Source organism: Selaginella moellendorffii, unplaced genomic scaffold, assembly GCF_000143415.4.
Source record: "Selaginella moellendorffii unplaced genomic scaffold, v1.0 SELMOscaffold_94, whole genome shotgun sequence".
In the NCBI taxonomy this organism is placed as follows: Eukaryota; Viridiplantae; Streptophyta; class Lycopodiopsida; order Selaginellales; family Selaginellaceae; genus Selaginella; species Selaginella moellendorffii.
Window position 1 is genome coordinate 311,084 of NW_003314355.1, and position 27,792 is coordinate 338,875.

Genomic DNA, 27,792 nt, shown 5'->3' on the forward strand with positions numbered 1-27,792 from the left:
GAGCTCCGCCGCCGCGGATGGACCTTTCCACCAGAGCTTGAACTTGACGTACATGGACAGCACAAACCACCTCTCGAACCTCATGTCGGTGTGAGAGACGCTGTTGAGAGGCTCCCCATTCAAGTCGCAGAACAAACCCGACGCTAGCAGTGATCTGGCCTTGAATCGCGCCACGTCCCTGTCCACCACCGCCTTCAACCGTGACAAGCCACTGCTGCTGCTGCTGCTGCTGCTCGAGATTGAGAAGCGGTCGTCGTTGCCATCGTCTTCGTCGTCGTCAGCGTACACGGTTGCGAAAGTTGCTACCAGGAGAGGGAAGAGATTGTCGTGCCTTGGAATGTAGATATCGGTCTTGCCAAACAGCTCCTCCCTCACAAAGCCCATCATCTCATACGACTGCTCCATCTCCTTGTTCTTCTTCTTCCGCTTGCGCTCGTTGGCTTCAATCAGCCCGCCACCAGCAGCCCCATCGTCTCTTCCTTGGAACATCCGCATCACCGAGCTAGACACCTCCATCTTCACAGAAGACTGCTGCTTCTCGTCTCCATCGCTGCCTTGTCCTTGCCCACCTTGTTGTTGCTCCTCCTGGGCTCGGCAACACTGGTGTCTCCTCGGCTGCGCCACCACCCTCCTCGCCCGCCACGGCGCAAACGTGACCACCACTGCAGCCATGAGAGAGCGAGAGAGAGAGCTTGCCCTAGCGAGGAGCACAAGTTATGATATGGGCGAGGTGGAGGTGAGGACGCTGGTGGAGCGCGAGGTGCCCGGCTGGGCGGAGGACGATGTCAAGGTGGATGCGCTGTTCAAGGCCTTCTCTGGGCAGCGCGAGGATTGGCAGGGACGGCTCGACTTCTGGCGAGCGCTCATCGTCAAGCTGGCTCGTCACCTGGGCCTCATTGTCATCGACGGCCGGGAAGTGAGTATGGGATTCTCATTTCTAGCCTAAAGCACGCTGTGGCACAGGTGCAACTGCGATGGTTTCTACGCGATGGACTACTGCCCTTGTGCCTGAACGATGTCCTAGTCAGTATTCTTAAACTGTTTCTCTTTTGGATTCATATCCTGGGATGGAACAGCGTGAAATGCTGCGGTCTGGAGAACTCCAGGCATTGGAACAGCAGGAGCGGCAGCAGCGAACTTCAAGCCTGGGACGGGCTCTGGCATGGGCGCTGGGTTTCCAAACGGCCAAGGACACCATCGACACTGCCGTGGGTGGCAGACTAGTCGTCACCGTTCTTCTCAAGGTAATACTAGACTTCTCGTTGTGTCTTTCTGATCAAGCACCTTGGCAGGAAAGGGTGGCGCACGTCTGCAAAACTCTAGCCGACACAAGCTGGAAATCGGACTGCATTGTGACCATGAAGTCGTTTGTGGGGCTGTTTGGCGAGACCGACGACGCCAAAGCTGCAATGCACTACCTGCTTGACAAGAAGCTGGCTCGACACGTTTGCATCGACGAAAGGGATGAGCTGATTGAGGTAACACGGGCAAGTCTGTCGTGACTACGTCTAAAGAGCGCGCAAGCAGGGGCTCAAGATATCACTGGTGCAGTCTTGTGTGTCTGCCTTGAACCAAGTGGATTACCACATGTTGCAGCTCCACTGGACCAGCGAGAAGATGAAGCAGAGGTTGGATGCTCTTGACCAGCGAGTTTCACAGTGAGTTCCGTGAGCTGCTCGATCTCCATGCGTGACTTGTCTATGCAGGCTTCGCGAGGCTGCGGTCGGGGCTAAAGACAAGCGTGTTGCCTTGAGACACTTGAGATCCATGAAGGTCTTGGCAAGCAGCCGGGACAAGTGTGCGGACCTCATGGCCAGGATCCAGGAGATACTGGACGCCATCTCTGATGCAGAAGCGACTAAAAAGGTGTTTGTTCCCAATTTTTGGTGCAAAATCTTACAGGAGGATGTGCTCAGGTCTCGGAAGCCATCCAGCTGGGGAACCGCGCCATGAGAGAACACCACGTCACTCTGGAAGAAGTTCACGAGCAACTCAAGGAGATGGACGAAGCAATGGTGCTGACGAAAGTAGTCGGAGACGCTCTAGGTGATGTTGTTTTACGTTTGTGGTGGCTAGTTTTACCGATGTGCCGAGTCGCAGGTGGCCCGGCGAGCATCGACGCTGTTGAAGATGAGGATCTGCTACAGGAGATCGCCAGCCTCGAGGAGGAGGTTCGCCAAGAACCGGGAGGACACAAAGAAGAGCTGGCAGGGACAATCTCTACACCGGATGAGGAAGTTGCTTTGGTGGTGGAAGGCTTTTCAAACTTGCAGGTAGCATCGGCCTGAAGTGGCACAAGGATTTTGTCTTTTGAACGGTCGCATGTCCCCATAACCAAGTTTTCTATATCCACAGCCGACGCTTTGCTGCAGTGTGGGACCGAGATTAACGCACACTTCTGCAGTCACCACTAAGATTTGCAGCACCCTGCTGCTATAAAGTTTCCTGGTCGTCACGAATCTATTGATCAGTGGCAAGCTAAAGATCACAACCATTCTTAAAACAAAGTATCACACCTGAGTACCCAAAATAAATATAAAACCTAGAGATGTGACTCCACTTAATAAGTTTGAGACGAGCATTCTTCCGGAATTTCTTCAGAGACGAGACATTTCCACATTCGATATTCAGGTGTCTCCATTAGCTCGCCTAAATGAAACAAGAAAATAAACTCTGAAATAAAGCATGAAACCACATACCTGAAGAAATTGCCTCGTCAATCACTCCCATAAAACGATAAGAGTCCTCGCTCGGCTTCGAACACATAAGATGTGCAAATACCCTGGCATGGAACAATTTTGATTTTGAGTATGCAGTAAGAAATTCTTTGCTTACTCGTCCATATCACCGTCATGCTTTGTGTACAAGTCTTTGAGGTCTTTCGTCTCAGCCTCTGAACCTCTATAATCGTCATGGAAACTTTCGATATCATCCAATGTCACTCGCTATTATAAAAAAAAATCTTAATTTATCAGGAAGTGTAGAGTTTATTAGTAACTTTCATACTTGATTGCTTCTTCTGGAGAGCTCATACACGGATGGGTAAGAATCTCCCATTTCCTGGCAAGATGAAGAAACCATAAGAGAAATAATAAACAAAGAACTTACAATGCCCATTTGGTCATAAATAGCCCTCTTATCGGGATCACTCAAGATCTTGAAGGCATTATGGAGCCTTTGGAAGTTTTCCATGGCATCCTGGGAAATAGAAAGAGATAAACAAGAGATTATTTGCTACAAGAAACCTTATTTCCTGGATTCTTGTCTGGATGCAACTCCAGTGATCGATTGAGGTAAGCCTTTCGTATCTCGTCACTTGATGCTGTCCTTGAGACTCCAAGAATCTACAGCGGCCATAAGCAAAAATGGAATGATTGGAAGAATGCAAAAATGGAAGAATAGATATTTTATACCTCATACAAGCCTGTGCCGTCTTCAAGCTTTCCACTGCCTCCAGCCCCATCATGCTTCCCAGCCATTTCTACAAGGGTTTTGCCCACAAATGTTGCGAGGGTTTTCCCCGCAAGGGTCGCTCTTGATTCTCCCGCCAGTCATAGTACAGTATATTCGCACAATATGATTTGCACAAGTCTACGTTTTTAAGAGCAGCAAGGACAAGATATTCCTAGTGAGATATGCAGGAAGCTAGTCGTTAAATCCACTCCAGCGAGAAAACAAAGCAGAGACCCATTCGTGGATGATCGATTTCCAAAGCTTGTCAAGGCTTCGCGAGGCAGCGGTCGAGGCAGCGTGTTGCCTTGAGACACTTAAGATCCATGAAGGCCTTGGCAACAAGAGTGGCCAGGATCCAGGAATACTGGACGCCATACTCTGAGGCAGAAGCGACTAAAAAGGTGATTGTTTCCAAGTTTCGGTGCAAAAACTTACAGGTCTCGGAAGCCATCCAGTTGGTGCCATGGACGAAACAATGGTGCTGACAAAACTATAGTCGGAGACGCTCCAGTGTGATGCTCCGGTGGCGCAAGTTATTCCTCTCTTTGTTTTGGATTTTCTCACGGGGCTCTTTCGAATGGTCGCGTGTCCCTGTAACAAGTGTTCCACACTCTATCCACGGCTGATGCCGCCTCCGCTTTGCTGCAGTGTGGGTTCATAGCGACCGACAGATTGGCCCTCCTCCTAACGCACACCTGCAGGCAGCATGAAGCCGAGAAACTCAACTCTCAATCAACGCTTGCCTGCTGATGCTTTTGGACCCCAAAGTTTCCTCGGTTGAACTCCTGTTTGAAGCGGCAGTCGCCGCTAAGATTTGCAGCACGAATCTAGATATACGGTCGCCAGCACAAGTTAGCAACAGCACAGAAACGTTGTACGCACCTCGCTACAGGCGTGGTGCTCGCAGTTGGTCCAGTCCAAGTTCCTGGCACGGCAGTGATCGTAGGCATGGATGAGTTCGTGCGCCAAGATCGCGTCTACCTCCTGCTGAAACCCGACGCGGTTGCTGCAAATCACTACAAGAGAGGAGCGCTCGCGTTTGTGTCCGCGTCACCAACGATGCGATGCCTACCCACACCCTTATCGGACTGGAACCCGCCCGCGACCTTTTGCTCGCATTCCTCCACCTTGAAGAAGTTGCTCCCGGTGCTGCAGCCCGCCTTGTCCAGGGCCTCCCGCAGAAAATGGACAGTGGGATCTGTGGCAAGTCAGCAACTGAGGAGACCCATAAACACGACCACTCACTCACTTCGCTTGAGGGTGTTGGCCACCAGCTTCTCGCAGCGCTCGACGCTGGTGCCATAGATTTTCTTGGCTACCTCGTCTTCCATGACCTAGTGGAAGTCTAGGTTTGCGTGTATTAAGATGTATTGTCAATTTTAAAAAGAAAAATAAAGAACCTTTCTCAATAAAAGTTGCAATTACTTGTATTTCTGTACTCAAGTTAGTTTTAGTTTATTTTTTCCTTATTCACACTCTGCTGAAAAATAAACTAAACTCTATATATAAAATCTTGTAAAATGTGTTGTATTAATTTTTTTGCAACTTGTAAAATTGTTTTTTGTATTCTATATATTTTAAGGATCTTAGATCTCATGACTAAATTTTTAATTGATTTTAAATTTCATGTAATAATGAATTTTTGACCATTTAATATGTTATTAATGCAACAAAATATAAAAGTCTAAAACCTCAAAAAAAAATATTTAAAGGTAAAAATAAAATGAATTAAAGACCAAATATTTATTTAAGAATTAGTTAAAAACTAATATATATATATATATATATATATATATATATATATATATATATATATATATATATATATAAAGTTGATCATTGATTTTTATAAAAGAAAAAAATTAATTAAAGAATAAAGCTAATATTAGCTAAATTCACACCCATATCCTGTTCTATGTGGCTAGATATGAATATTTTTTTAATAGTTATTATCGATGTCTTTGTAGTTCTTTCATTTATAAATCACTTTACTTTTCTATACAGTTATAAATAAATAATGCACAGTAATATGTAATGCTAGTGATAAATAGTGAAAAAAAAATATAATGATGCACATGTTAGTATAAATAATTTTAAAATATAAAAAAGTAAAATTTTTCTTTCAAAAGTAAAACTAATTTCCTTAAATCAATTTTAAAATATAAAGTTGATGTAAAATATAAGCTTATTATGACAATAATTTTATATCTTTCAAATTTGTTGTTTTTAATAATTAAAAACCTTATACGAAATTTATTAATTTTAGGTGAATTAATTAAATTAGGAAAAAAATTTATAAATTACTATTTATTCACCATCAATCAATTGTGAAAGAGTGTGGAATTTACACTTATATAAAAAATTATATTTTTACTTATCAACTTTTCTATTTTAATATTATAGATTTAAAATTTTAATTCACATTCTGAATTAAGTTTTAAATATTACAAATACTTCTACATTTTTACTTAATTAACTAAAACATAAAATAAATAAACAAATCGTAAATTGTTTTAATGTTTACTATTAAGGATCAATTCAATTTAATTTAAGTTTAAATATTAAATATAAATAAATAAATAAATGGAATGCTACTATCACATCATTTCACACCTGGACCTGGTGAAGCAGTTTCTTTCTCAGTTCTCTGTTTTCTCTTAAGGCACCCAACAGCTTCCTCTCTGCCACTGCTTGCTTCCTCACTGCAAACACAATTTGCTGTTGTGACTCTCGCAACTGTTCTTGCAAATCGTCCTCATCAATGTCCTTGTCCTTGCTACTGCCGCTGCCCTCTTCCATGGTATTCCTCTGGTCGTTCAATGAAGAAGCCCCCTTCCTCTCTAATTTGAGCTCCTCTACGAGTATCAATGCTTCTTCCAAACGCTTTTCAATCTCTTGTTTCTCTGTCAATGCTCGAGTGAGTGCCTCCGCCAGCTCGAGTTGCTGCTGCTTGTTCTCGGGTCGCGTGGACAGACTGTCCCCTTCACTGGACAAACTCGGCACAGAGGACTCCTGCACGTAATGCAACAAAAACAAGGTTGGGAGCAAAACCGGGAAATTCACGAACCAGCTCCTCAATTACGTCGACAGCGGAATTGTCTGCTCCCTGTGGTGGTTGATTTTGATCCAAGCCTCTGGCATTCAAAGAGCCACTTGTAAAGCTGAACGGCAAGGAAGAAGCGGAAAAGTCGTCATGTAGCTCTTTGATGATCTCGTCTCGCTTGGACACGACAGGAACAGTTTTGCTGCTATTACTGATCATCATGACAAAGATCTGAATCGGACGTTATCGTTTGCACAAGAATTTTGGTCAATCCGTTTACCTGATTGCTTAGAATTGCACCATGGCCTCCAAACACCAACAAAAAGACCTTTCCTTTGGTGCGAACCTTGACGAGGCTAATGCCCTACATAGCACACGACATTGCAAGTTTAAAGCATCATATTCAAAGCCTAGATAGGAGGGTGAGGCGCCTACGTCGTTCGCAAGGGGAGTACCAGGCTGCACAGTAGTCACAGTTTGCCAATTCCCGGAGTCTACGTTGAATGCCATTGTCTCTAAAACCTCTGGCAATTCCTTGGGAATTTTAGAAGGATTTGAAACGTATAGAGTATGACACTTACCACCTCCTTTGTATTCACCTCCAACAATGTACCACTTGGATCCAACCATCACTCCAGCATGACCTGCTCGAGGGGATGGTACCGTTCCTCTTGGTTTCTCCTTGCTCCATTCCATCTGAAAGACAAAATCTTCATAAGCACTGGAGTAAACTAAACTGAATGCACATTTTGCAAGTCGAGAACGTAGATGTCATTGTAGTAGTTCCCCTGAGCCTTTCCTCCATAAACTAGCATATATCGTTCGTTATAACAAACTGCAGAGTGACCTCTCCGAGGAGAAGGCTTTGAGCCACTGCGAGATGCTCGCTTATATTAGACAAATGGAAAGCACTCTCTCATCATCAACGATACTTGCCTGGTCTTGGGTGGACGCCAGACTAGCGTCTTAAGGTTTAGTATATGCAAGTCATTCAGCATCTGCCCCTTGCTGTCCTCACCACCAAATATGATCAACGAGGAGCCTACTTGGACTACACTCTGCCCCGTGCGTGCTACCTGAGCACACAAAAACATTTTTCAGTAAATTGGACCCAGCCATTCAAAGGAAATCTTAAAGTAAGTTACTGGAACTTCTCCTTCGGGAGCAAGTATGGACCAGGATTGCGACTCCAAGTCCAGAGCGAAAGCTAAAACAGGACAGGTGTGTTATCAATCGGAACAAGGTTGAGGGACAAGTTACCTCTAAGTTTCTTTGACTTCGGCTCGATCCGTCCACCAATTACAAGAAGTTTAGTCTCCCAGAACGCCTGGCAGCTTGATTGATAAGTGCCAGCTTTCAATCTCTTCTAGAACTTGAAACATTACCAAGCAGTGACCAACACAACGGGGCCCTCGAGCATCGATGGGTATAGATCTGGATGGACTGTAGAGTGAAGGTACAGATCCACAGCCGAGCTGAAGCCAAACACCCCTTTCAGCGTGAAACACCTGTGCAAGCTTAGGATTCAGATCATCTCGTCTTAAGAAGATACTAAACAAGACCTGAACATCATCGAGGATGCCGCCAGCCGAGACGCCACCCAGCACGAACATTCTACGTCCCACGGACAAGGCAGCATGCTGTGCACACAAAACACACCTTGTTGAGAAAATCTGCAAGGCTGCAACCTACCTTTGCCCGAGCGGGAGGAAACGAGCCAGTGGGAACAAAGAGGCACCATTTGTTCTCCACACCAATATGGCTCAGCGATTCCACCACGCGCCCTTCGCTTGCTTCCTCGTGCTCGCTGTAAACCTCCTATAGAGATATACAGAATTCGATGGAACTTTCACACATGACAACAAAAACAAATACAATCAATCAGCACCTTCAAAGCGGTGGACTCGTCTCTCACAAATCTGCCGGCGCCATTGCGGGAGGCCATGGAGTCGGCCCAAAACGCCAAGCCGCACTCCTTAAGAGCCATTGTCGAGCTCTTGACATGCTTATTTCTCTCAAGTACTATAGCACTGGAGCAAAGGCAGTCCCTCGGACGGACCGGACTAGATTGTCCTCTTCCGCTCGCCCACAAAATTGCACACGTGTCCGGCCACCAGTGGCTGGATGTCCTCTTATAGTCAGCTTCGGGGCAGCAGTTTTTACTTCTAGGTTTCTAGTTTTGGTGCTGCGGTGGTGTGTGGAGGTGTTGGGAACGTACACTTGTTCTTGGACACCCCAGACCCACCAAGAGTGAGATTGCAGGCTGAGGTGCCCGTGGCAGAAATGCTTATTTTCCATTGGCGACGCCCCGGGCTCCTATCCACGCCATGCTGCTACATTTCCTTTCTACTCGAGTGTGTTTTGAGTGGCGAAGGAAGCGACTGCTTCCGGTGCATTAGCTAGGGAATGGGAATCCCTTTGCCCCTTCTGCTTCTCACAATTTGGAGCGCAACGGCTTCAAGAACAATCTTTGCACGGACACCGCCCCAGGCCTTGCCGTCTAGGTGAACAGGGACAAGGCTCCTTTGCTATATTTGCAGTGGCTATGGATCATCTGTGAACTCGTTGCTCCGCCTCGAGCAATGTTGGGCTTGAAAGCTCTGGCCAGCCGACTCATAGACTAGAACTTCTGTTGCCGCTGTGCCGGTCGTCTTGTGATCGTGGATCCGACGTCCTCCACAGTGTGCAGCGCGAAATGTCCCTTCAGTACCCGAAGGGAGAGGAGAGAGAAGGGAGAGACCTATAGGCTACGACCTGTAAGGGATTTGTGGGTGCTTTGCTTTCCCGCGCTTGTTCCCACCACTCCCCTAAATTAGACATGTGTCTAGCCACAAGTGGCTGGATGCCCAGTTTTAATTGAGCAGCGTCGGGGCAGCCATTTATCGCTTGTAGCTTTTTAGTTTTGGCGCCGCGGTGGTGACGCCATGTCGGGAACATACGCTTGTTCTTGGACATTACACAACCCCCACCAAGATTGAGATGGCAGGCTAAGGTGCCCGCGGCTGAAATGCTTATTTTCCATTGGCGACGCCCCGGGCTCCTTCGCATCCTGCTACATTTCCTTTCTGCTTTAGGGTGTTTTGTGTGGCGATGAAGAGGCTCACAGCCATGGGGACAGCAAGCCACAGTGGCAGAGCAAGCTTCGAGGACAATCTCTCGTCCGCCTGGCTGCCTTTGCACGTTCCACCCGCCGCTCTCGAGCCTTGACTCATTAGCCGTGAGAAGCAAAGCGTCCGAGTCCGAGACTCATCCATAGCCTCGTCAAGGGCGGCTTTGCGAGAAGCCCGAAAGTTCCACACCACCTCAAGTGAAGCCAAAGCCCGTGGAAAAGAATATTGCCGACTCTCGAGCATCGGGCTGTAGCCATGAGGAGCTCGAAGGTCGCCCAGCGTTTCCATCCAGCCCCCAAAGCAAAGAACCCAAGGATGGCGCCCGTGTTCCGGCGCTTGAGGAGCACTTGAGATCCAGCAGCTGCCCGCGATCTCGATCCAAGACTCCAGCATTACCTCGGAACCAAGTAACATCCTTCCTGTGATAGCGGCGACCGCATAAGGCTACTTCCCATTAAACCCCTCTCATTACTAGATTGTCCTCCACCAATCCCCCAAAGTTGACACATGTCCAGCCACGAGTGGCTGGATGCCCGTTTAAAAGCAACGTTGGGGCCGGCGTGTAGGGTGCCGGGGTGGGTCTTGTGACTCGGGTGTCGGGAACACACAACATTGTTCCTGGACATGGAAAGCCCACCAACATTGAGATTGCAGCCTGAGGTGCCCGGGCTGAAATGCTTACTCTCTCCATTGGCGACGCCCCGGGCTCCTCTGTTGTGCACGCTCTGCTGCTACATCACTGCTTTTCTTGCGCCATGATTAGGTCTGTGTGTGTTTTGTGTGGCGATGAAGAAAAAGCCCAAGAGGAAGCGCGGCGGCAGCGGCGGCGAGGAGGAGGAGGAGGAGATGGAGTGCGGCATCTGCCTGGAGGAGACGCCCGACGCGGGGCGGGGGAAGCTCGACTGCTGCGACCACTTTTTCTGCTTCCAGTGCATTAGGGCATGGTCCACTCGGGAGTGCCTTTGCCCCCTTTGCTTGCAGCGCTTCTCCACCATCACGATCACCACGCCCGCGAGCCAATTTGGCGCCGCAAGCCTCAGCGGCAGCGCAACAGCTTCCAAGCAAACATCCAAGCAAACGTCGAAGAGGACGATCTTTGTACAGGCATGACATTTATTTCTTGCTTCTCGATTGTTTTCTTCTCCCCCTTGTACAAGAAAGACTTGAATATATTCGTGACACAAAGTTGACGCTAACAATGCAATCGCTGCTGGTTGCGCGGGCTTCAAAACTCTAGCAACATCTCTCTCACTCACTCTTGCGCTTTGATCTCTGCGGCGGAGGAAGCGTTCATGAGCTGCTGCGCCGGCGGATTGACGAGCGTCATTGGCATGGCGACATCGTCCGAGAGGCGGCTTTGCATTTCTCGGTGCTCCTGGCACAAGGCACACCAGTGCATGCAGCAGTGCACCATGCAAGGATCGCAGGGCGAATCCTACACACACCCAAGCGCATCACAGACAAGAATCTGAGCCTCCAAACAAAGACTTGGGGGTATTTACCTGGAGGTGGTATTTCTTCTGGAGCTCTTGGCGGAAGAGGCCCGTGTAGATGCCGCACATCCACCAGAGGAAGAGGAGAGCCTCGCCGACGAGGAAGGCGGCCCGGGGATTGATCCCGTGGAACGCCGCCGTGCCCAGCGCCAGAGCAATCCCGCCCTCGACAAAGATGGCGTGACAAGTGCACGGCGTTGTCCACGGCACGTTGTCTTTCATGCGCTCAACGTTGCGCCCGAAGAGCACGCACGGGCAGAAGAGGCCCAAGCAACCTGCAGCCGCGGAGCTTTCAACAACAAGTCTGATATGAGATCGAAATCGGAGTGGACGTCCGATGGGATGGATCGGCTTACAAGTGTCTGTGTCGTCGGCGCAGCCGCAGATCCCCGTCGTCCACGGCTCGTTCGCTGGCGGCTCGTAGCTCTCGGGTAGCGGTTGGCCGCATTCGCGGCAACGGTGAACGAGCAGCTGGAAGGAAATCGAACAACCACTTGAGATCTGTGGAAAGACAAGCAGATCTGGAGCTGCAATTCACCTGCGGGACAACAACCGGCTGATTGAGCTCGCCCTCGAGGATCTCTTCCATGGGTCCATCCTGCTCCTTGACCAGCTTCACGTAGCGGGATGCCTGGTTGCTTTCCTCGCTCCCCGCCATTGTGACCTAGAATGGCGAGAGTGGCCGGTCAGGGTTCGATTCCTATTCCTATGCGCGTAAGAATTTCAACTCCGCGTTCGATTCCAGCCATCCTCAAAGGCAAATCGCTAAAGGGGGGAGCAAACCAAAATAATAGATTTTGATCTCATCCGAAACGTGAGTTTATATATAATGGACCCGACGATTATTGTGGTAGCAATTCGATCACTCGTTGATAGACATGCCGAGTAGCAGCCTTGATCTGCTTGGTAGCGGCTTGTTCCTGGGATTCGACTCCTCCACACAGTAAGAAAGCCACTCTTTTGTTTTTGGTTACTATCCATGAAAGAAGCTCTAATCGTTGGATGTGTGGATTTTTTGCAGGTCTCTCAAGGCGACCGCTGTGGATGACAAGCTACGCGTGGTTGCGTCCCAGTGCGTGAATTTCGATTCGGAGCTCCCGCAGTATGGCACCCGGGGAGGCGTGCTTCACCGGGAGAAAGAGGGCAGCATCACCGCCCCGTGCATCATGTGGGTGGAGGCGCTGGAGCTCCTGCTGGGTAAGCTCGCGGCGGAGAAGTTCCCCTTCCACAAGGTGGTGGCGCTCTCCGGGAGCGGCCAGCAGCACGGCAGCGTCTACTGGAGAAAGGGCGCGGCCCAGTTGCTGGGCGATTTGGATGTGGCTGGGGATGACGATCTAGCGGCCCAGCTGCGCGATCGTGCCTTCTCCACGCACGACTCGCCCGTGTGGATGGACTCGAGCACCACGCAGCAATGCAGGGCCATCGAGGAGGCGCTGGGTGGCGCCGCCAGTGTGGCGTCGCTCACGGGATCGCGCGCCTACGAGAGGTTTACGGGGCCACAGATACGGAAGCTGTACGAGACGCAGCCCGAGGTGTACGGTGACACGGAGAGGATATCGCTGGTGAGCTCCTTCATGGCCTCCATCTTCTTGGGTCGCTATGCCAGCATAGACTACAGCGACGCTGCCGGGATGAACCTCATGGACCTCGAGAAACGCTGCTGGTCACACGCAATGCTTGAGGTCTGGTTTTTTGACATCTAGATATCAAGTTTTGTGACGAGTCCATTCAGGCAACAGCTCCGGGACTGGAACAACGTCTAGGCCCCCTGGCTGCGTCTCACGAGGTGGCCGGGAACATCCATCCTTTTTTCGTGAGAAAGTAAGCATAAGTTTCGTAAAACTCGTTTCATGGTGTGTTTGTTTCCAGGTACAGTTTCTCGTCCGAGTGCCTTGTAGTTCACTGGTCTGGTGACAATCCCTGCAGTCTCGCAGGTGAGCGTGGTCGTCCCGGTTTAGGGTGGTAATCCATTTTCGTCCATGAGCAGGCTTAGCATTGGAACATCCTGGTGATATAGCAATCAGCCTTGGTACCAGTGACACGGTATAAGCAGTGGTGTTTCGTCGTGATCTTGCATGTTGAGCTTGTTTTCTTTCAGGTGTTTGGGGTGACGCGGAATCCTCAGCCCGGACTCGAGGGCCATGTCTTCCCAAATCCTGTGGATGTTATGAATTCTTACATGGCCATGTTGTGCTATAAGAATGGCTCGCTCACCCGGGAAGGTAACTTACATGGTTGCTCGCTCTAGATATCAATTGCTTTGATCAACGTTATATAGATATGAGAGATCGCTACGCTGGCGGCTCCTGGCAGAAATTCAATCTTCTTTTGCAGCAAAGTCCTCCATTGAATGGTACGTCTGTCGGTGTATCCAGCAACCAGGTTCTTGACGACTTGGCTTTTGGCTGCTGTAGAAGGAAAGCTCGTCTTTTTTTACAAGGAGCCGGAGATCTTGCCACCTCTCCCAGGTAACTGGGACTTGTCAACTTCACAACCGATGCCTAACACATAAATACTTCTGCAGCTGGGATGCAACGTTATGTCGTGGATGGCGACAGTGTGTCGGAAGTAGCCGGCGAGTTCTCTCCATCGGAGGAGGTACGCGTTAACTTTGTTCGGTCTGGTTTACCTTCTAGCTTTGCGCCTGTGTGTCGATCGTCGCAAATCCAAAATCTAATCAAAACGCGGTGACTTTCCAGGTGCGAGGTCTGGTGGAGGGCCAGTTTGCGTCAATGCGGGCGCACGCGGAGCGCATCGGCCTGCCCATGCCACCCAACCGGATAATTGCAACGGGTGGAGCGTCCGCCAACCAGCAACTGGTGCAGCTCATGGCTAACGTCTTTGCTTGCGATGTCTACCAAGCCCAGCAAACAGGTACGCGTACAAACACCACAAACACCTCTCCCTCTCTCTCTTTCTCCTCTCAGCCACTTGTGTCTTGATTTGTATGCGCAGACTCGGCGTCGGCAGGAGCGGCAATCCGTGCAGCTCAAGGCTGGGCATCGCACCGGCAGCAACGATTCGTTCCTCTCTCGGAGCTCATCCACAATACTGCGGCTGCCCCCAACGACAGTGCTGTGTTCTTGAAGCTGGTTGCGTCCGCACAGAGCTGCGACGATGGCTACGAGCGCATGGCCGCGACGAGGGCCAAGATCGAGCAGCAGCTGCTGCTTGCGAGGCACTCTTGTTAAGCAGCACTGTGCTGTGTTTGCTTGCCACCTTTTGGTAATCTAAGCTCGTGGCGGGCGGGCTGTCCCTGGCCGAGAAAGGCACCACGTAAGTAGCAATCAGGACCATGTAAACTCGGGCTGCTACTGCCTTTGTGTCGCAATCAATCGCCCAAAAGATTGGAATAGATAAATATATTGTTTTCGTATGGTTTGTTGGGCATGTGGTCGTTGTTGAAATGCGGCTTGCAGCTATGGTTGCGTTGCACCTAAAAAAGGCCTAACGATTTTAATCAAAACTATGTCAAGTTCACTTTATAAGGGCCACCCTTTAAATTTTTCCCTACCCGGGGAAGAAATTTAGGCTTTTCCTTTAGATTTGATCTCTCTCTCTCTCGCGTCATGGCGATGGAGGAAGGCGGAGGTGGAGGAGCGCATGGCGGCATGATCCGGCTCCAGTGCCAGGTCCAGCACTACGAGTGGGGGCGAATTGGCGAGGAGAGCGAGGTGGGTCGGCTTCACGCGCTCATGACCGGCAGCGCGGTGGACGCGGATGTGCCCTACGCGGAGCTGTGGATGGGAACGCACGCGTCGGGGCCGTCGACGGTGCTGCGCCGGGGTGGTGCCGGCCAAATTCTACTCAAGGATTGGCTCCAGCGCCACCCCGAGGCGCTGGGCGATCGCGTCCTGGAGCGCTGGAATGGAGATTTGCCTTTTCTCTTCAAGGTCGGTGTCTCTCGCTCGCTCGCTCGCTCACTCGATCTCTTTCTTCGTCCAGGTGTTGTCGGTGGCCAAGGCGCTGTCCATCCAAGCGCACCCAGACAAGAAGCTGGCCGAGTATTTGCATGGCAAGAACCCTCAAGTGTACAAGGATGCAAACCACAAGCCGGAGCTGGCCTTGGCTCTCACGCGCTTCGGTGCCTTGTGTGGATTCGTGACTTCACAGGTAAACGAGCTCGCGAGAAAACTAGAGGAGAATGGATCTCACACACGATCGCCATGCTTTTCAGGAGCTCCAGGCGGCGCTGGAATCCGTCCCCGAGCTGCGCGACGCGTTGGGACCGCTGGTGGTGGAGAGCGTCATTCGTAGCGGCTGCGGCCAGAGCGCCAAGGACGTGTTGCGGAGAGCATTTACGTGCCTCATGACACTGGACGAGAGCGTTGTGACGCACACCCTCTCCAACCTCATTGATCGTCTCAAGCGCAAGTCCAAGGTCCCTCCGGCTCTCTTCGTTTTCGTTGTCGTTGTTTCTCATCGTTTCTTGCTTGCAATCAGGCTGCTGGAGGGCTGAGCCCCAAAGAGGAGCTGGTTGTGAGCCTGGAGAAGCAGTACCCGGGCGACGTCGGTGTCCTGTCCGCCTTCTTTTTAAACTACACCAACTTGGAGGCCGGCCAGGCCGTGTTCCTCGACGCGAACGAGCCGCACGCTTACCTCTACGGCGAGTGCGTCGAATGCATGGCCACCTCCGACAACGTGGTCCGGGCCGGCCTGACGCCAAAGTTTCGGGACACGCAAACTCTCTGCTCCATGCTCAGTTACAACCAGGCAAGTAAAACAGTCTCCCCTTTATTTCTTTACTGTTTGAGATATCAGTTTGGGTGACGCATCTCTCTCGTAACGTACAGGGTCCGCCACAGATTCTAGACGGTTGCTACGTCAACCCCTTCACCCGACGCTACTCGCCACCATCGGATGAGTTTGAGGTGGACCACATATGCGTTCCGGTGGGTGGCACGGCCAAGATCTCATCACCGTGCGGGCCATCGATCTTTCTCGTCTACAGAGGTATGGGAGTGTTGAGCCGGGTCGGGAAAGAGGACGAGGCCAACAGCATCATCGCGGGGCTGGTGCGGGGGAATATCTTCATGCTCGTCGCTGGCACGGAGCTGGAGGTGTCGGCGGTGATGGACGTGGAGGAAAGCTATGGCGATGGAGAACATCCTGTGCAGGATGCGTTGCAGCTCTACAGGGCCGGGGTGAGCAGTAGGCTTCTTCATCAGGCCGTGTGACGGCCAGTTTTGCTATACATGCGAAGTGTAAATAAGATTTGGGATCAATAGAAGGCTCTTCTAACATACCCAAGCTTAGCGTTTCTGGAAGTTAAATAAGCAAACTCGTCTCTGGATCTTAGCCTTGTTGATATCTTTGTCTTTGATATCGCTGGTGTCTTCCTCCCCCAGCTTTGAGCAGTCATGACTTGCTTCACGTCTCCGAGCTCAGGGTCCAGGCAACTGGACTTATTCGATAGTACCAGCTCCACCAAGAAGGCATGATCTGCGAGAGTTGCAGCGATTTGATTTGATCCAGTACAAGGAAAAAGGACTGGAGAGACTATTACAAATCCCGAAAAGAGATTCCACCTAGAATAAAATCCAGATGAAAGCACCGCAGGTATCTGTTGAGTGGGAGTAAGAGCATGCAGTAAGTGAAGGTCAAGAACATGAAGAAAATGTATGCAAGAGAGTAACGATTGAGTAAGAAAATTAAAAGAAAGAATTACCTGCCATAGGTAAGATGGGGCCTTCGTATCAACTAGCAGAATAAACGTAATGGGAGCATAAGGGAGAGGCGAGTAAATTCCAGCTCCCCGCTCACGATAGAAAACAGTGCGCTCGATAGCCACAACGGGTTGAACGCTGGATGCATTGTTGACACCAAGGAAAAGAATACATAGCTCCCATTAGACTGAACAAATATTCAAGCGTCAAACTTGTGAAAGCATTGTACCTTTTGCTTCCTACTCCCCAGAAAACTGTTCCGAAAATCAAAGCACACGTCGTTGTGAATGGAAACCGAAGGGCATTGCAGTTTGGAATACGTCAAGTTCTGCTTCCAAATGCAGTCCTTATAGTGAATCTTGCGAATACTCTATCGGAACTGTAAACCAGATGCGGGCACACTCAATTCTCGTATCAGCCTTTGGATTTCACTACGTCAAAAACAGTATTGCAAGTGAACAAAATACACCTGCGAATAAAACCGAACATGTGCAGATTTGACGCAACATAAGATGTCACCAAAATCCTTTTGAAGACGCTTCAAGCATCCATGTTACAGGGTTACAGCCATCTTTGATCGCCTATACAAACAATGCCAAGTTACGCAAAATATCACGGCTCACGTACCATAAAGTAGTCAATTAGAAGTTGTGAGTCCTTTCCAAGCGGGCCCATGTAGATTATGCGGCACCTCGTTCATCAACAAATCTGAGAAGGCAATTTCCAATGTTAAGTTCAAGGCAGTTTACCTCGTAAGATGTCTATGCTTGTTGTACAAACGACAGTTCGTCCAGTATCAACATCCTCGTGGCTGCGCGAGCATCCAATCCTGGCGGTGGCTCATCCATGAAAATGATTGATGGGTTGGACACGAGTTCCACAGCACCTCTTGTGTTGTTCTACAAGCCGGCAGACCAGACACATCAGCTAAAATCTGAAAAAAACTTCCATATTAACGAGCATACTAAATCTAAATTCACTTAGATTGACGAGTCATTGCGTTCACTTCACTTATACTGCAAAGATTCGTACACAGTCAGCTGAGGAGAAAATGGACAGTCACCTAATTTTTGCGATAATCTATATATATTTACATATCCGCAAAGATTCGGGAGTAGGAATCTGTGACCTTCGTGTTTGAGCTACACCACAGGAAAGATGCAGAGGGAGGTTCTGATGGTGTATCCCATGAGCATTCATGCGCAACGTCCTCTTTGTTCTCATTCTTTTGTCATCATCATTCTTCCTTGTGTATAGTGGACTTCATGGACTTTACATTTGAAGAGCTTCAAAGACTAAGAGTTCTAGCCACCACCAGCAGCAGTGTCACCGGCCTCCCGGTGGTTGGTCTCTCCGTGCATTGGCCCCGCTGAGGCTGGCTCTCTGGGGCACCTGGCCGGTGGGCAAACCCCTATTCCCGTGTGCATAGTCACTAGCTAACGCTTCCAGAAAATTTCTAGAAACTGTTGAATGAAAGTTACAACACATTTTCTCGAAATCAAGAGTCCAGTCTTCATCAACATGAAAAAAACAATCTTTTCTTCTCTCTCTTGTTTTCTTCATTTTGTTACTTGTGCTTGAAACACTGCTGCTGCTTTCTTTTTCCTGTTCCGTATTTCTTTCTCTGTTGCTTGCTATGGCAGTGAGCACCTACACGCACAGCTGGAGGTAACATTTTCTTTTCTCTTTCCAGTGTAAAACTCTTCTCTTTCTTCCAGCTACGACAACAGTGCCAGGAGGAGGTTGCTCCAGCAGAAACCGAGGCTGCAGCTAGCGTCTCGTCAGACGTGCCTTGAACCAGTCTCCAAGAATCCAAGATTACGGAGGAGCAAAGGCAAAATTCTATCACCTGACGAAAGATAGAGATTGGTTTCGTGTCAATGGCATTAGAAAACGAAGAAAGTTGACACTACCATGCCTTTGAGAATAACTGTAATCTATTCATTTATTGCTGCGCTTCTTGGAAGGTTTGGTAGCCTCTTCTTCCTCTTCGGCCTTTTGGTCGGCTTCAAGTCTTGCGAGCTGCAAAGTAAACAATGTTTGTTGTGAGAATTCTTCTCGAGACACCACTTTACCTCGTCCAGGACGGGTTTAAGTTCTCTGTAGCGTGTCTCCGCCAAGTCAAATCCATCCTTCCTAAGCTCCTGATAGATGCAAAGAGCATGAAGAACGAGCGAAAGAAAACCTGCGTCATCACCTTTCCAGTGTGTTGGGTGTGGTCGTAAGCAGCCATTTGCCAATACATGATCGTCCGGGAGAAAAAATCTCTCAGCGTTTCCCCAGGCTGGAAGACAAATCAATAACAAAACGAGAAGATGGACTACTATCATCACTCACCAAGGGTGTTCGTTGGGAATCAGCTAGGCCCAGCTCGGACCGCATTTGATCGATCTTTAATTTCCGTGCCTTTCGTGTCAGTCTTTTGCCTTCGCCCCTCAGAATAGCAGCTGCCTCTTCAACTCGTTGCGATGACTCCGCTGCATCCTGGAATACAAGAGTAAACATACAAGTTTTGCTATATATTTCTCTTTTACTACCTCGCCATCATCCTCCTCGTCATCTGTTCCATTACTAATCGATCCAGCATCACTGTTGTCATCATCACTTTCACCTTCCTCGTCACTAACTTCAATCCATTCACTTTGTGTTTCCTGCTTGGGACATTAGTAAAAAGCTGCTGGATAGCTCGATCACGAAAGCACTGACCTCAATAATGCACTTCCACGCATCGAGTTTATTCAGGTCCAGCGAGAAAAGGTCGTCGAGTGTCACTTCTTTCTCCCCGACTTCTTTCATACCTCCATACAGAAACAAAGTATCCTTTCCAACAACCATTCCAGCATGGATTCTACCGCAAGGCTTAACAACCTTCACATCAAACGCTCAACGTTATATACTTGTGGCGGAAATGAAACGCAAACAAGACCTGGAACTCAGTCGTGGGTTCGTCTTCCAAGGTTGTAGCTTCCATTTGACTCTCAACGCCTTCTCCTTCTACAGACGTATTATCCACATTTGGATTGACCACTTTCTTCTGCTTTGGATGCATACTTAACGACTAAACAATCTCGGATTGACGTACCTTATTCTTGAGGCTCTTTGGCTTGCGAAGCTCCAAAGGATACCTGCGAAGATGTTCAGATAAGTTTTTGACAACAAACGAGAGACAAACCATCTGCGATTGTCCATCTGAAAAGCATACATCTCGTTCATAAAAACGCTGTGCAGCGAATCACCTGCAAAAGACATAAGTTTTTCTGTTAACCAAGGCATGGATCCTAACCTTTATCGTCAGTATCAACTACACCACCAAACAAGATGGCTCGTTTCTTGTGGACACACATAGAAAATCCTGCTCTTGGCCCAGGAGCCATACCAGATTTTTTCACCTTCACAAAACACAGCAAAACATTAAAAAATCCACCAAAACGAGAATGTAAATATAGCAAACCTTGTCCCACTCCCAATTCCGTGGATCTAACGTCCACATATCTGCGAGCACTACACCTTTGTCGGATTGATCTTTGTCAGGGGCAGGCTCTTTGAAATAGCCACCGTACAAGAAAATCTGGAAAAGAAAAAATGTTCATAACACGCAAAAATATGCTTTTTAGGAGACAAATACCTCATCTAAATAAACAGCAAACTGAAAACCACTTCTAGCCGAAGGCCAGGCAGCTCCAAGCTTGGGTTTTATCTCTTGCCACTGCAGAAGAAAAGCTATTAGAAAAGGAAGGAAGGAAGGAAGGAAGGTCACGAAAACCAACCTTGTAGTCGTCTAAATCCAGCACGTAAAGATCATTGAAGTACCTGTGCCGAACATTAAAAACTAAACATCTACATTGCTGAAACCACGAACCTTACTTCCCGCAGCGTGTCATAAAATCCACCAAATAGAATAAGTTTATGTTTGTAGAGAACCTGTGCCAAGAAAGAGAGATTACACGGTCTGTTAGAAGCGCAATCCTCACCAATCTATGTCCGGAACGAGCACCTGGGGAGCCTTTTAGTTGAAGCTGCTCCCACACATTTGTGTTTAGGTCCAGTCTCCATAAATCCTACAAGAGATCTCTTGTCGAGAAACGAAGAAAAAAGCAGATAGAAGCCCACCTTATAGTGATGAAATCTCTCCTGATTTGGAGACGTGAATTCACCACCTACACTACAGGTGTCAAGCAAAGCTGTGGAAGATACATACTCTCTTGACATACCAAAAATGAAGAGCCAATTTTTCCATGCAACCGCCTGGTGAGCACTTCTCGGGGGAGGACTGTTTGGACTGGTGACAAGCTTCCACTCGTTCTTCTCGATATTGTATCGATAGAGATTACCATAAACGTAAGTCTAGCATAGCAAGCACGAAGATCAAATCACCGTAGCGAAAGAAAAGGAGAAGAGGGAATCATAAACCTTGTCACCGTTATAGAATTCACCTCCATACACGATCAGCTCAGTGTCCTTGACGGGGTTTACAGTCACCTGAAACGCAAAGAAAAGAATTCTCAAAGAATGTGAGCTTCCAGGGTGGAGATTTTGATCAAACTCTTACGCACAGAGCAATTGGATCGTGGTGAAGGCGCTGCTACATTCTCATCGACGTGAACGTCGCTCTTCTTTGCTTCCTCCTTCTGGATTTTAGCCTAACAAAATGAAAACGAATGAGAACAAATAGCTTGTCGAGAATGCCCTTTGCTTACCAGGATCGCATCAATGTCATCCTCATCCGAAACCTTCTTGTCGTCGCGACGAGCACGCTTCTCTGCCGCCTTAGCCGTCTTGCGCTCGGTCTTCTCCTTCCCCTTTCCCGGCTTCTTCTCTTTCTTCTTCCCCATTTCTTTGGGGAAGAACCCTAAACCCTAGAAATTCAACGATCAAATTCTCGAATTGGACAAAATGGATTTAGTCCTCTCTATGTTTCCTTCTACTTTGCGCAGTGGACTTTACAATTGAGGAGCTTCAAACGGTAAGAGTTCACCAGTGTTGTGTAGCTTTCGTGATTCTTCGTCCAATAGTGGCTGTTCTTTCCGTAAAATTTGTGAAAGCGTTACGACTGTTTTGCAGGAAAACTATGGGAAAGTTTTATCTCCATCGCCCTGGAATCATCGCCATGCAGGGAATGAACAAAACACGTACGTGAGAAAACAATCTCTCGCTTTTCTTTTTCCATAAATGATTTCTGCTTGAAACAGGTCATGGAAATTCTACGGGTTCACAGGTGGGGGCTCCGATGCCAAGACCACCGCTGCGAGGCAGGCGCTGAGAGATGGCAAGTCCATGGTTTTGATGGTGGCGGCTACTGCATTCGCGAGATCAGTGGGCGAAGCCGCAGCGCTTGGATCGAACTGGACGCCGACACAAACCAGGTATCCAGACTCATAACAGACAGTGTCATCACTTTCTGAATGCAGTGCACTTGGTTGCTAGATCGACAGTGACATTTCTCAGTACATGGGGATCTGCGCTCCTGTTGGGATGAACTTTCGTGAAGGACTTCTTTGTGATTCCTCTGATGTGATTTTGCAACTCTCGGCTTTTTTACATGCTGTGGCATGTGGGGCGGCATGTGCTCCCACTGCTGGTGAGCTGACTTTCAGACGTTTACTTTTGCTCTAGCTTCACGCTGCCCCGCGAGTCCAGGGCTGTATTGCTGCTTCCATGGAGGAGGACCTGTAATTCTGTCAAACAGGTAATTGGCACCATTCAGATGCATCTAGGAATAAGGATTTATACAAGGTTGTGTTGTTGGGGAGAGGAGCTTCTGGTGATGGCATTGCATCTGACATTGACATTCTCAATGTTACCACAGATCGACATCAGATTCGTCAACTTGGTCGCTTGTAAGTTAGGCATTTCCCAGCCGTCGGATGCAAAGGGTGGCAGAGGGCATTCGTCAGGGACAAGAAATTCACGAGATTGAGGTGCAGAGGTTTGCAAAGCTACTGATGATGCAGGGAGAGGAATGCCAAATCTTGAAAGGGAAGGCTACAATATTCTCGTTTACTGGGAAGGCTACAACATTCTCACACCACCTATGAGCTTGAGTTGGCTTTTGCTGAACTTCACTCAGAGCGTTGGGAAGCAAAGACCCTGCTTAGTCAACTCCTTAAACATCTTAACCTTTGGAGATGATGAAACCACATCATGATAAGAGAAAAGGAACCAAAAGTGTAGCAACGACCATATCTCTTGCAAGCGATTCAATCAGCCGAAACATCCCCAATCCCATATCTGTAACAACAGCATGAACCGGAAAAACCTGCGAAAAATGAGAAACAAAAACTTTATCTCGTGACGCAAATGTGCCACACCTTCCACTCTGGTGTGAAACCGACGGTGTAGTAAAGAATACACGACCAAATAACCGCTTCCAGTACCGAGTAGGGAATTCTTAAAATCAAACTCGGGATAGAAGCGATTATCTCTTTGCTTGTAGAAGATCGTAACCTGTGATGGCCATCTCGCTGAAACCATTATACATCATATGAAAAAGAGAAAAGAACAAAGTGCTTGCTGTGAACTTCATTATCTGATTTGATTCTGGTTCACAGGAATAACGTGCCTGTAATTATGGACAGCACAGCTACAGGTTAAATTACAATCAAAAGAACAAAACCTGGCAAGTGCGAAAAATGTACAGAAAGCGATGGCGAGGGTCGCAAATAATTCCGAGTTCGACACTTCTTAGAAAACGCGGAAGGATGACCTTTGTAAGGAATGGAGAGATGCGTCGTCAAATCTTTACCAACTTGATATTATCAGAAGGCTTTTAAATTCTGGAACAGAAATGTACTGATATGGTCTCGACTTATTGGCCAATATTGCCTTTGATCCTTCTTGGAAGTCACCTGTAAAGAAAAAGTTCAGAAAGAAAAAATATCAGATCCGACAGGAGATTTTTTTTTTCACAAATAATAAAACAAATGAGAAAAATTCAAGTCTACCTCTTGAAGGAAATCGGCAACTCTTGGCAATTTGAAGCACGCTTCGAAAAAGTTCAATATCTTTTCCCTCGGCCCGAGATAAACAATAATCCGTTGTCAAAGAGATCATAAAGCAATATTTCGTCAAAGAGGTCATACGTTTCTGGCGAAGGGTGAACAAGTGACATGAGAACTGTGCGTCGAGAAAATGCACAAAGTTTCGGACGAAGTTGACAATGGTAGAGCTATTGAGCCCGGTTGATATCTCGTCCATAAAGAGTGTCTTCTTGGGACCAACAACCATTTCACCTGTTAAAGAAAGTTGTGTTAGAAGCTTATCTTGTGACTTTAGTCTACCTGTAGTGACGCGATTTCTTTGACCCCCTGAGACCTCACGAACCATACCAACGTGTCTGCACAAACTTTCGGCCCAAGAACTTTCATTATGTAACCTGTTGACAGAGTCCAATGGCCTGGAAGCTAGCTATAATGCCTTGAAAACTCGGCAAGAGAAAGAAGAATGCATACCTTCATAAAGGCATCGATCTCAGGGTCCGGGTGGATGTCCAGCTCCTTTTCTTTGCGTGACAACTCGCTCAGGATCTCTGGAATTTTAAAAGGTTATGTTTCATAAACAGTCCAGAGAAATCAAACCAGCTTTGTAGCCCCAGGACGTCCTAACAATAGAGTCATCCCGCACTGGAAACACTCTGTCAGTTTCCAGTTTCTTTAGTCTCCTTAAATCATGTCACCTCCCAGGTCTGATCACTCCTGTGACCTCCTTGACAATTGTGAAATTTTTTTTCTTGCTTGACAACACTTTGCAAGCAACCAAAATATCCCTGTGGGAGAAAGCCGCTTCTGTAAAAGACGATACTAGAGAACTTCGCCCACCTCTGCAAAGTTTCTAACAAAGTTGACAAGACTCGGCTCTGGAGCCCGCGTACACTGACGCACAGATGCTCGAAACGCACTTCCACCTTGGGAAGCTCAATCCCAACTCTGTCATGCCCCAAGCCAAGCGAGCTACCCCGTTTTCAGTCTGTTTTAAGTAGGAAGAACAAAGCAAGAAAAAAGAGGGAACTCGACCTGTCAATGCGTTCGCTCGAGCAAGCGAAGATTATCCTGATCGGTGCTAGTGAAAGGCGCGTCGAGGATGCGCTGCCTCTCGAGGCTGCTGAGACACCTGACATCCATGTCGTTGTGCCATCCGGAGGCGAATGTAGAGGAACTTCTACAATGCGGATCACAGCTGCATTGTCTTCCACGCCGCCGCCAGAGGATCTCCTCGCAAATGGAGATTCTGCGCCTTCCATACCTGGGAGGACGACCCTCATTGACCTCAGTTTCAAAATAATTGAGTATATTCTTATCCAACGGCACTCAGTAAGTCCAAAAATTGCACATCAAACAATCTCTCTCTCCGTTTCTTATCTTTCGGGAATATTTGATCGTGTAAGAGGTAAACTACACCTCCAAAAGTTTTCCGAATTGATCACGACTACTCCAGCTTTTATGTACACAAACGCGGCTCAAAACGAGCTCTCTCAGTTGCAACACAAAGGCCCGGAGCCTTGCTCCAAGTGTTGCCACAAACAAATCATTTGCCGGGGGTTTTGATAGTGCGCAATCTTATACCCATCCTTGCAGTTATCGCTGAGAAAATTGGCGTCGCTGGCGTAGCTTACGTTCTTCTTGCGTACCCGACCATACTCTTCAATCCACGCACCCATTGCAACGTCCTCCAGCTTAAACAGCTGCAGCCAAACACGTTAGCCACTGGAAGAATTAAGTCTCGGCTACCTTGAGGCGCATCTCCTCGTTCCTCTTCACCACAAACCGGGCGATATCACGGGAAAAAATGTAGCCTGGACCGTGAGCCCAAGGAGGATACCGAGGAAGAGGCCACTCCTGACAAAGCGAGTGAGCCTCTTGGAAGCAAACTAGGCAATGAACTCACCTCTTCTGTGATATACCACTTGCTGCGGTAGTCACGGTTGGGTTTCGAGTCCCCTTCGATCAGTCCATACAAAAGAGCCTCGCTTCGGTTGGTCCGCCTAACGGAAGCGTACACTTCGTCCACCCTCACGAACGTGTCATCGTCAGTCTTCATCACGTACCGCGACTTGACAATCTTCGTCTGCAACCACGAGAACAAACGGTAAGCAAGGAAAGAAAAGACACTGCTTACTGCATAGATGCAAATGGCTAGCGTTTTCAGCGTGATGAGGTTGTAGTAATCGATAAATGGTAACAGCTGAATGTCGCCATAAGCCACGGCCTCCTTCCACAGCTCCACATTCACCTGTTGGTTTTGGTCCTACAATGCCACAAGCTTTATCAGGTCGAGTCGAAGGAAATGAAAAGCACAAACACCATACCAGTCCCACAAAGAAGCGCACCGCAATCTTACCAGACCTCACAAGCTCGTACTGCATCCAGGATCTCCTCACCGCCATCCTTCTCTCAAAGTTGTTCCCGGTGGAAAACACACCAATGAACATATCCAAGGCCTTGCCTTTGGGGGGCAAAGGCGGCGCTTTCAGGCGGTCCAAGTCTCGGAGCGTGTTTTGATCCTCGGAGGTGGGCAGTCCATTCGCAATCAGCGACGTGAGCAACAAACTCCCCTCCAGCCGGACACTGCTCACCATCCACGGCTCCAAGTTCTGAAGAAGCACAGGAGAAAAAACTTGAGCTTGAGCATCAAAGCGAGATGAAAGAGCACCTGCCTGCCTATACTCGAACGACGTTACGTGCTTCCCGTCCACCGTTACGTGAAATCCATCCCATCCAGCCCACACCGTCGCAGCAAAAGGATGGCCGTCGGCATAAGGAAACCATGGTTTCTTGCCGTGCTGCTGAGTTATCCCACCAGGCCACTTCGAGGGAGGCGACGACGAAGCGTTTGCGTTTGCAGGCGAGTCTCGAATGCCCACTTGCGGGGCACACATCGCGAGACCATCCACTGCCACGAAAAAATACGTTAGAGAGAGGGAGAAGAAATAAACACTTTGCACGATCGAGGTGGTGGTGGTGGTCAACCGAGAGTTTTAAGTACCTGTCCGGAGATCTTGCTGCGATGCCGGAGGAGGCGGGCATCGTTCCTCGTCCGCCCAGTCCGTGGCCGCAGTCCAAGTGTTTTGTACGATCACAGCTCGGGGAGAGAGCTGATCTCCGCCCAACCGGATGTTGTGATGGAGGATAATTGGCGCCTCGGCCCTCTCACCCGGGAAGCTCTGCCCGACAAGATCAATCCGGAAGTCGCCCATGACGCCGGCGGGCGCTCCGACCAGCGTGATGGATGAGTCCAGCACCAGGCCGCACGGTATGTCCGCCACAACGCGGCCCCCCTTGCTCAAGTCCGTGGCGTTGAGCCAGCTGACCGAGTAGGGGCAGTGGCGCTCCTCGCTGCTCGCCTTCCTGGTGGCGGCGGAGGCGGCGGCGTCCCTCAAAAACTCGAGCAGCTGCTGCCAGGCATTCCACGCGTCCGTCATCTTGGTCCTCGCCTCCGCAAAGAGATCCCGGCGAGCCATCACGGGCTTGAAGAGCTCCCACAGCGCCACCGGCTGCATGCTGGATGGCGGGATCGACGACACCATAGCCACCAGGAGTTCCGTGGTGTCCACGTCGGTGGTGGCGGCGGCGGTGTCAGCGGGATCGGGAAGAGGGGCGGGAGCCGGCGCTGGGATGAGCTGCTCGAGCGCCGAGGCGGAGGCGGCGGAGGAGGCGGAGGTGGGCGCCATCGCCGCGCGGAGAACTGGCGCTGCCCAAGTCAGTTGCAGGGATCGCAGCGCCGGGCCTTCCACCATGAGCAGCCGGAGCAGCAGAGCTCCACTCACGAAGCTCACAATCGCTGCTATCGAGATCCCTCGGATTGCTCCCGCAATTCTCACGACACTGCTTTGCATCCTCGGATCCTCCTCCCTCCCCGATCTCCTCCCGCGATGATCCCAAGTCCACTCCTACCCTCCAGTCACAAAAGTCGCGATCTTGGGTCAACAACTTGGCTGCCATGGATCCGCCTCCTCCTCCTCCTCCTCCTCGCAAATCCTCCCAATTCTTTCACCATCGATCGCCGATCCCCCTGTGCTAACTTCCAAAGCAACC

The 27,792-nt window shown here is 49.0% G+C and overlaps 9 protein-coding genes across 12 annotated transcripts; 3 read left to right on the forward strand and 6 right to left on the reverse strand.

Moving 5' to 3' along the window:
- Nucleotides 1-563: 563 nt before the first annotated feature.
- On the forward strand, nt 564-2,564 carry LOC9629824 (charged multivesicular body protein 7). Its single transcript, XM_002989097.2, has 9 exons — nt 564-916; nt 964-1,023; nt 1,077-1,244; nt 1,293-1,478; nt 1,528-1,658; nt 1,707-1,866; nt 1,917-2,046; nt 2,101-2,273; nt 2,356-2,564. The coding sequence occupies exons 1-9, from the start codon at nt 671-673 to the stop codon at nt 2,437-2,439; spliced, it is 1,338 nt and encodes a 445-aa protein (XP_002989143.2). The 5' UTR covers nt 564-670; the 3' UTR covers nt 2,440-2,564.
- Nucleotides 2,467-3,513, reverse strand: LOC9629825 (chaperone protein dnaJ 6). The gene is made up of 7 exons (XM_002989128.2): nt 3,414-3,513; nt 3,246-3,344; nt 3,109-3,198; nt 3,007-3,060; nt 2,836-2,945; nt 2,700-2,782; nt 2,467-2,649 (listed from the first exon to the last, which is right to left on the reverse strand). The coding sequence occupies exons 1-7, from the start codon at nt 3,477-3,479 to the stop codon at nt 2,561-2,563; spliced, it is 591 nt and encodes a 196-aa protein (XP_002989174.1). The 5' UTR covers nt 3,480-3,513; the 3' UTR covers nt 2,467-2,560.
- A 72-nt stretch (nt 3,514-3,585) lies between these two features.
- Nucleotides 3,586-4,785, reverse strand: LOC9629854 (mitochondrial inner membrane protease ATP23). Of its 4 annotated transcripts, none has more exons than XR_002990747.1 (6): nt 4,703-4,785; nt 4,526-4,651; nt 4,336-4,469; nt 4,197-4,280; nt 3,889-4,148; nt 3,586-3,831 (listed from the first exon to the last, which is right to left on the reverse strand). XR_002990747.1 is itself a non-coding variant. In XM_024662929.1 (5 exons), exons 1-5 carry the CDS (start codon nt 4,782-4,784, stop codon nt 4,014-4,016), a joined length of 561 nt encoding a protein of 186 aa, XP_024518697.1. In that variant the 5' UTR covers nt 4,785; the 3' UTR covers nt 3,842-4,013. The 4 variants fall into 4 exon arrangements, 2 of the variants coding, with proteins under 2 accessions (XP_024518697.1, XP_024518698.1); XR_002990746.1 differs by having other exon boundaries at nt 3,586-3,846; XM_024662929.1 differs by lacking the exon at nt 3,586-3,831 and having other exon boundaries at nt 3,842-4,148.
- Nucleotides 4,786-6,060: 1,275 nt separating this feature from the next.
- On the reverse strand, nt 6,061-8,571 carry LOC9629855 (acyl-CoA-binding domain-containing protein 5). Its single transcript, XM_024662932.1, has 13 exons — nt 8,385-8,571; nt 8,189-8,314; nt 8,059-8,136; nt 7,882-8,004; nt 7,757-7,823; nt 7,642-7,703; nt 7,433-7,572; nt 7,243-7,369; nt 7,078-7,192; nt 6,932-7,020; nt 6,777-6,860; nt 6,521-6,727; nt 6,061-6,465 (listed from the first exon to the last, which is right to left on the reverse strand). Exons 1-13 carry the CDS (start codon nt 8,481-8,483, stop codon nt 6,061-6,063), a joined length of 1,722 nt encoding a protein of 573 aa, XP_024518700.1. The 5' UTR covers nt 8,484-8,571.
- Nucleotides 8,572-10,757: 2,186 nt separating this feature from the next.
- On the reverse strand, nt 10,758-11,805 carry LOC9630278 (cell number regulator 6). Its single transcript, XM_002989131.2, has 4 exons — nt 11,638-11,805; nt 11,456-11,570; nt 11,109-11,374; nt 10,758-11,041 (listed from the first exon to the last, which is right to left on the reverse strand). The coding sequence occupies exons 1-4, from the start codon at nt 11,755-11,757 to the stop codon at nt 10,859-10,861; spliced, it is 684 nt and encodes a 227-aa protein (XP_002989177.1). The 5' UTR covers nt 11,758-11,805; the 3' UTR covers nt 10,758-10,858.
- A 118-nt stretch (nt 11,806-11,923) lies between these two features.
- LOC9630279 (xylulose kinase 2) lies at nt 11,924-14,475 on the forward strand. The gene is made up of 11 exons (XM_024662956.1): nt 11,924-12,042; nt 12,121-12,781; nt 12,832-12,920; nt 12,969-13,033; nt 13,087-13,142; nt 13,198-13,321; nt 13,378-13,452; nt 13,514-13,567; nt 13,624-13,697; nt 13,799-13,973; nt 14,055-14,475. Exons 1-11 carry the CDS (start codon nt 11,978-11,980, stop codon nt 14,288-14,290), a joined length of 1,674 nt encoding a protein of 557 aa, XP_024518724.1. The 5' UTR covers nt 11,924-11,977; the 3' UTR covers nt 14,291-14,475.
- A 129-nt stretch (nt 14,476-14,604) lies between these two features.
- On the forward strand, nt 14,605-16,346 carry LOC9629826 (mannose-6-phosphate isomerase 1). The gene is made up of 5 exons (XM_024662960.1): nt 14,605-14,992; nt 15,045-15,212; nt 15,277-15,480; nt 15,543-15,812; nt 15,893-16,346. The coding sequence occupies exons 1-5, from the start codon at nt 14,669-14,671 to the stop codon at nt 16,274-16,276; spliced, it is 1,350 nt and encodes a 449-aa protein (XP_024518728.1). The 5' UTR covers nt 14,605-14,668; the 3' UTR covers nt 16,277-16,346.
- Nucleotides 16,347-18,631: 2,285 nt separating this feature from the next.
- LOC9629827 (kelch domain-containing protein 4) lies at nt 18,632-21,605 on the reverse strand. Its single transcript, XM_024662955.1, has 20 exons — nt 21,463-21,605; nt 21,319-21,405; nt 21,176-21,244; nt 20,977-21,109; nt 20,876-20,922; nt 20,737-20,823; nt 20,625-20,686; nt 20,533-20,575; nt 20,391-20,471; nt 20,217-20,333; nt 20,049-20,154; nt 19,938-20,001; nt 19,848-19,890; nt 19,692-19,799; nt 19,472-19,633; nt 19,300-19,416; nt 19,103-19,249; nt 18,963-19,049; nt 18,841-18,909; nt 18,632-18,787 (listed from the first exon to the last, which is right to left on the reverse strand). Exons 1-20 carry the CDS (start codon nt 21,595-21,597, stop codon nt 18,707-18,709), a joined length of 1,845 nt encoding a protein of 614 aa, XP_024518723.1. The 5' UTR covers nt 21,598-21,605; the 3' UTR covers nt 18,632-18,706.
- A 3,526-nt stretch (nt 21,606-25,131) lies between these two features.
- LOC9630280 (beta-1,3-galactosyltransferase GALT1) lies at nt 25,132-27,618 on the reverse strand. Its single transcript, XM_024662898.1, has 7 exons — nt 26,744-27,618; nt 26,415-26,650; nt 26,067-26,351; nt 25,877-26,005; nt 25,646-25,825; nt 25,489-25,596; nt 25,132-25,442 (listed from the first exon to the last, which is right to left on the reverse strand). The coding sequence occupies exons 1-7, from the start codon at nt 27,591-27,593 to the stop codon at nt 25,233-25,235; spliced, it is 1,998 nt and encodes a 665-aa protein (XP_024518666.1). The 5' UTR covers nt 27,594-27,618; the 3' UTR covers nt 25,132-25,232.
- Nucleotides 27,619-27,792: the final 174 nt, after the last annotated feature.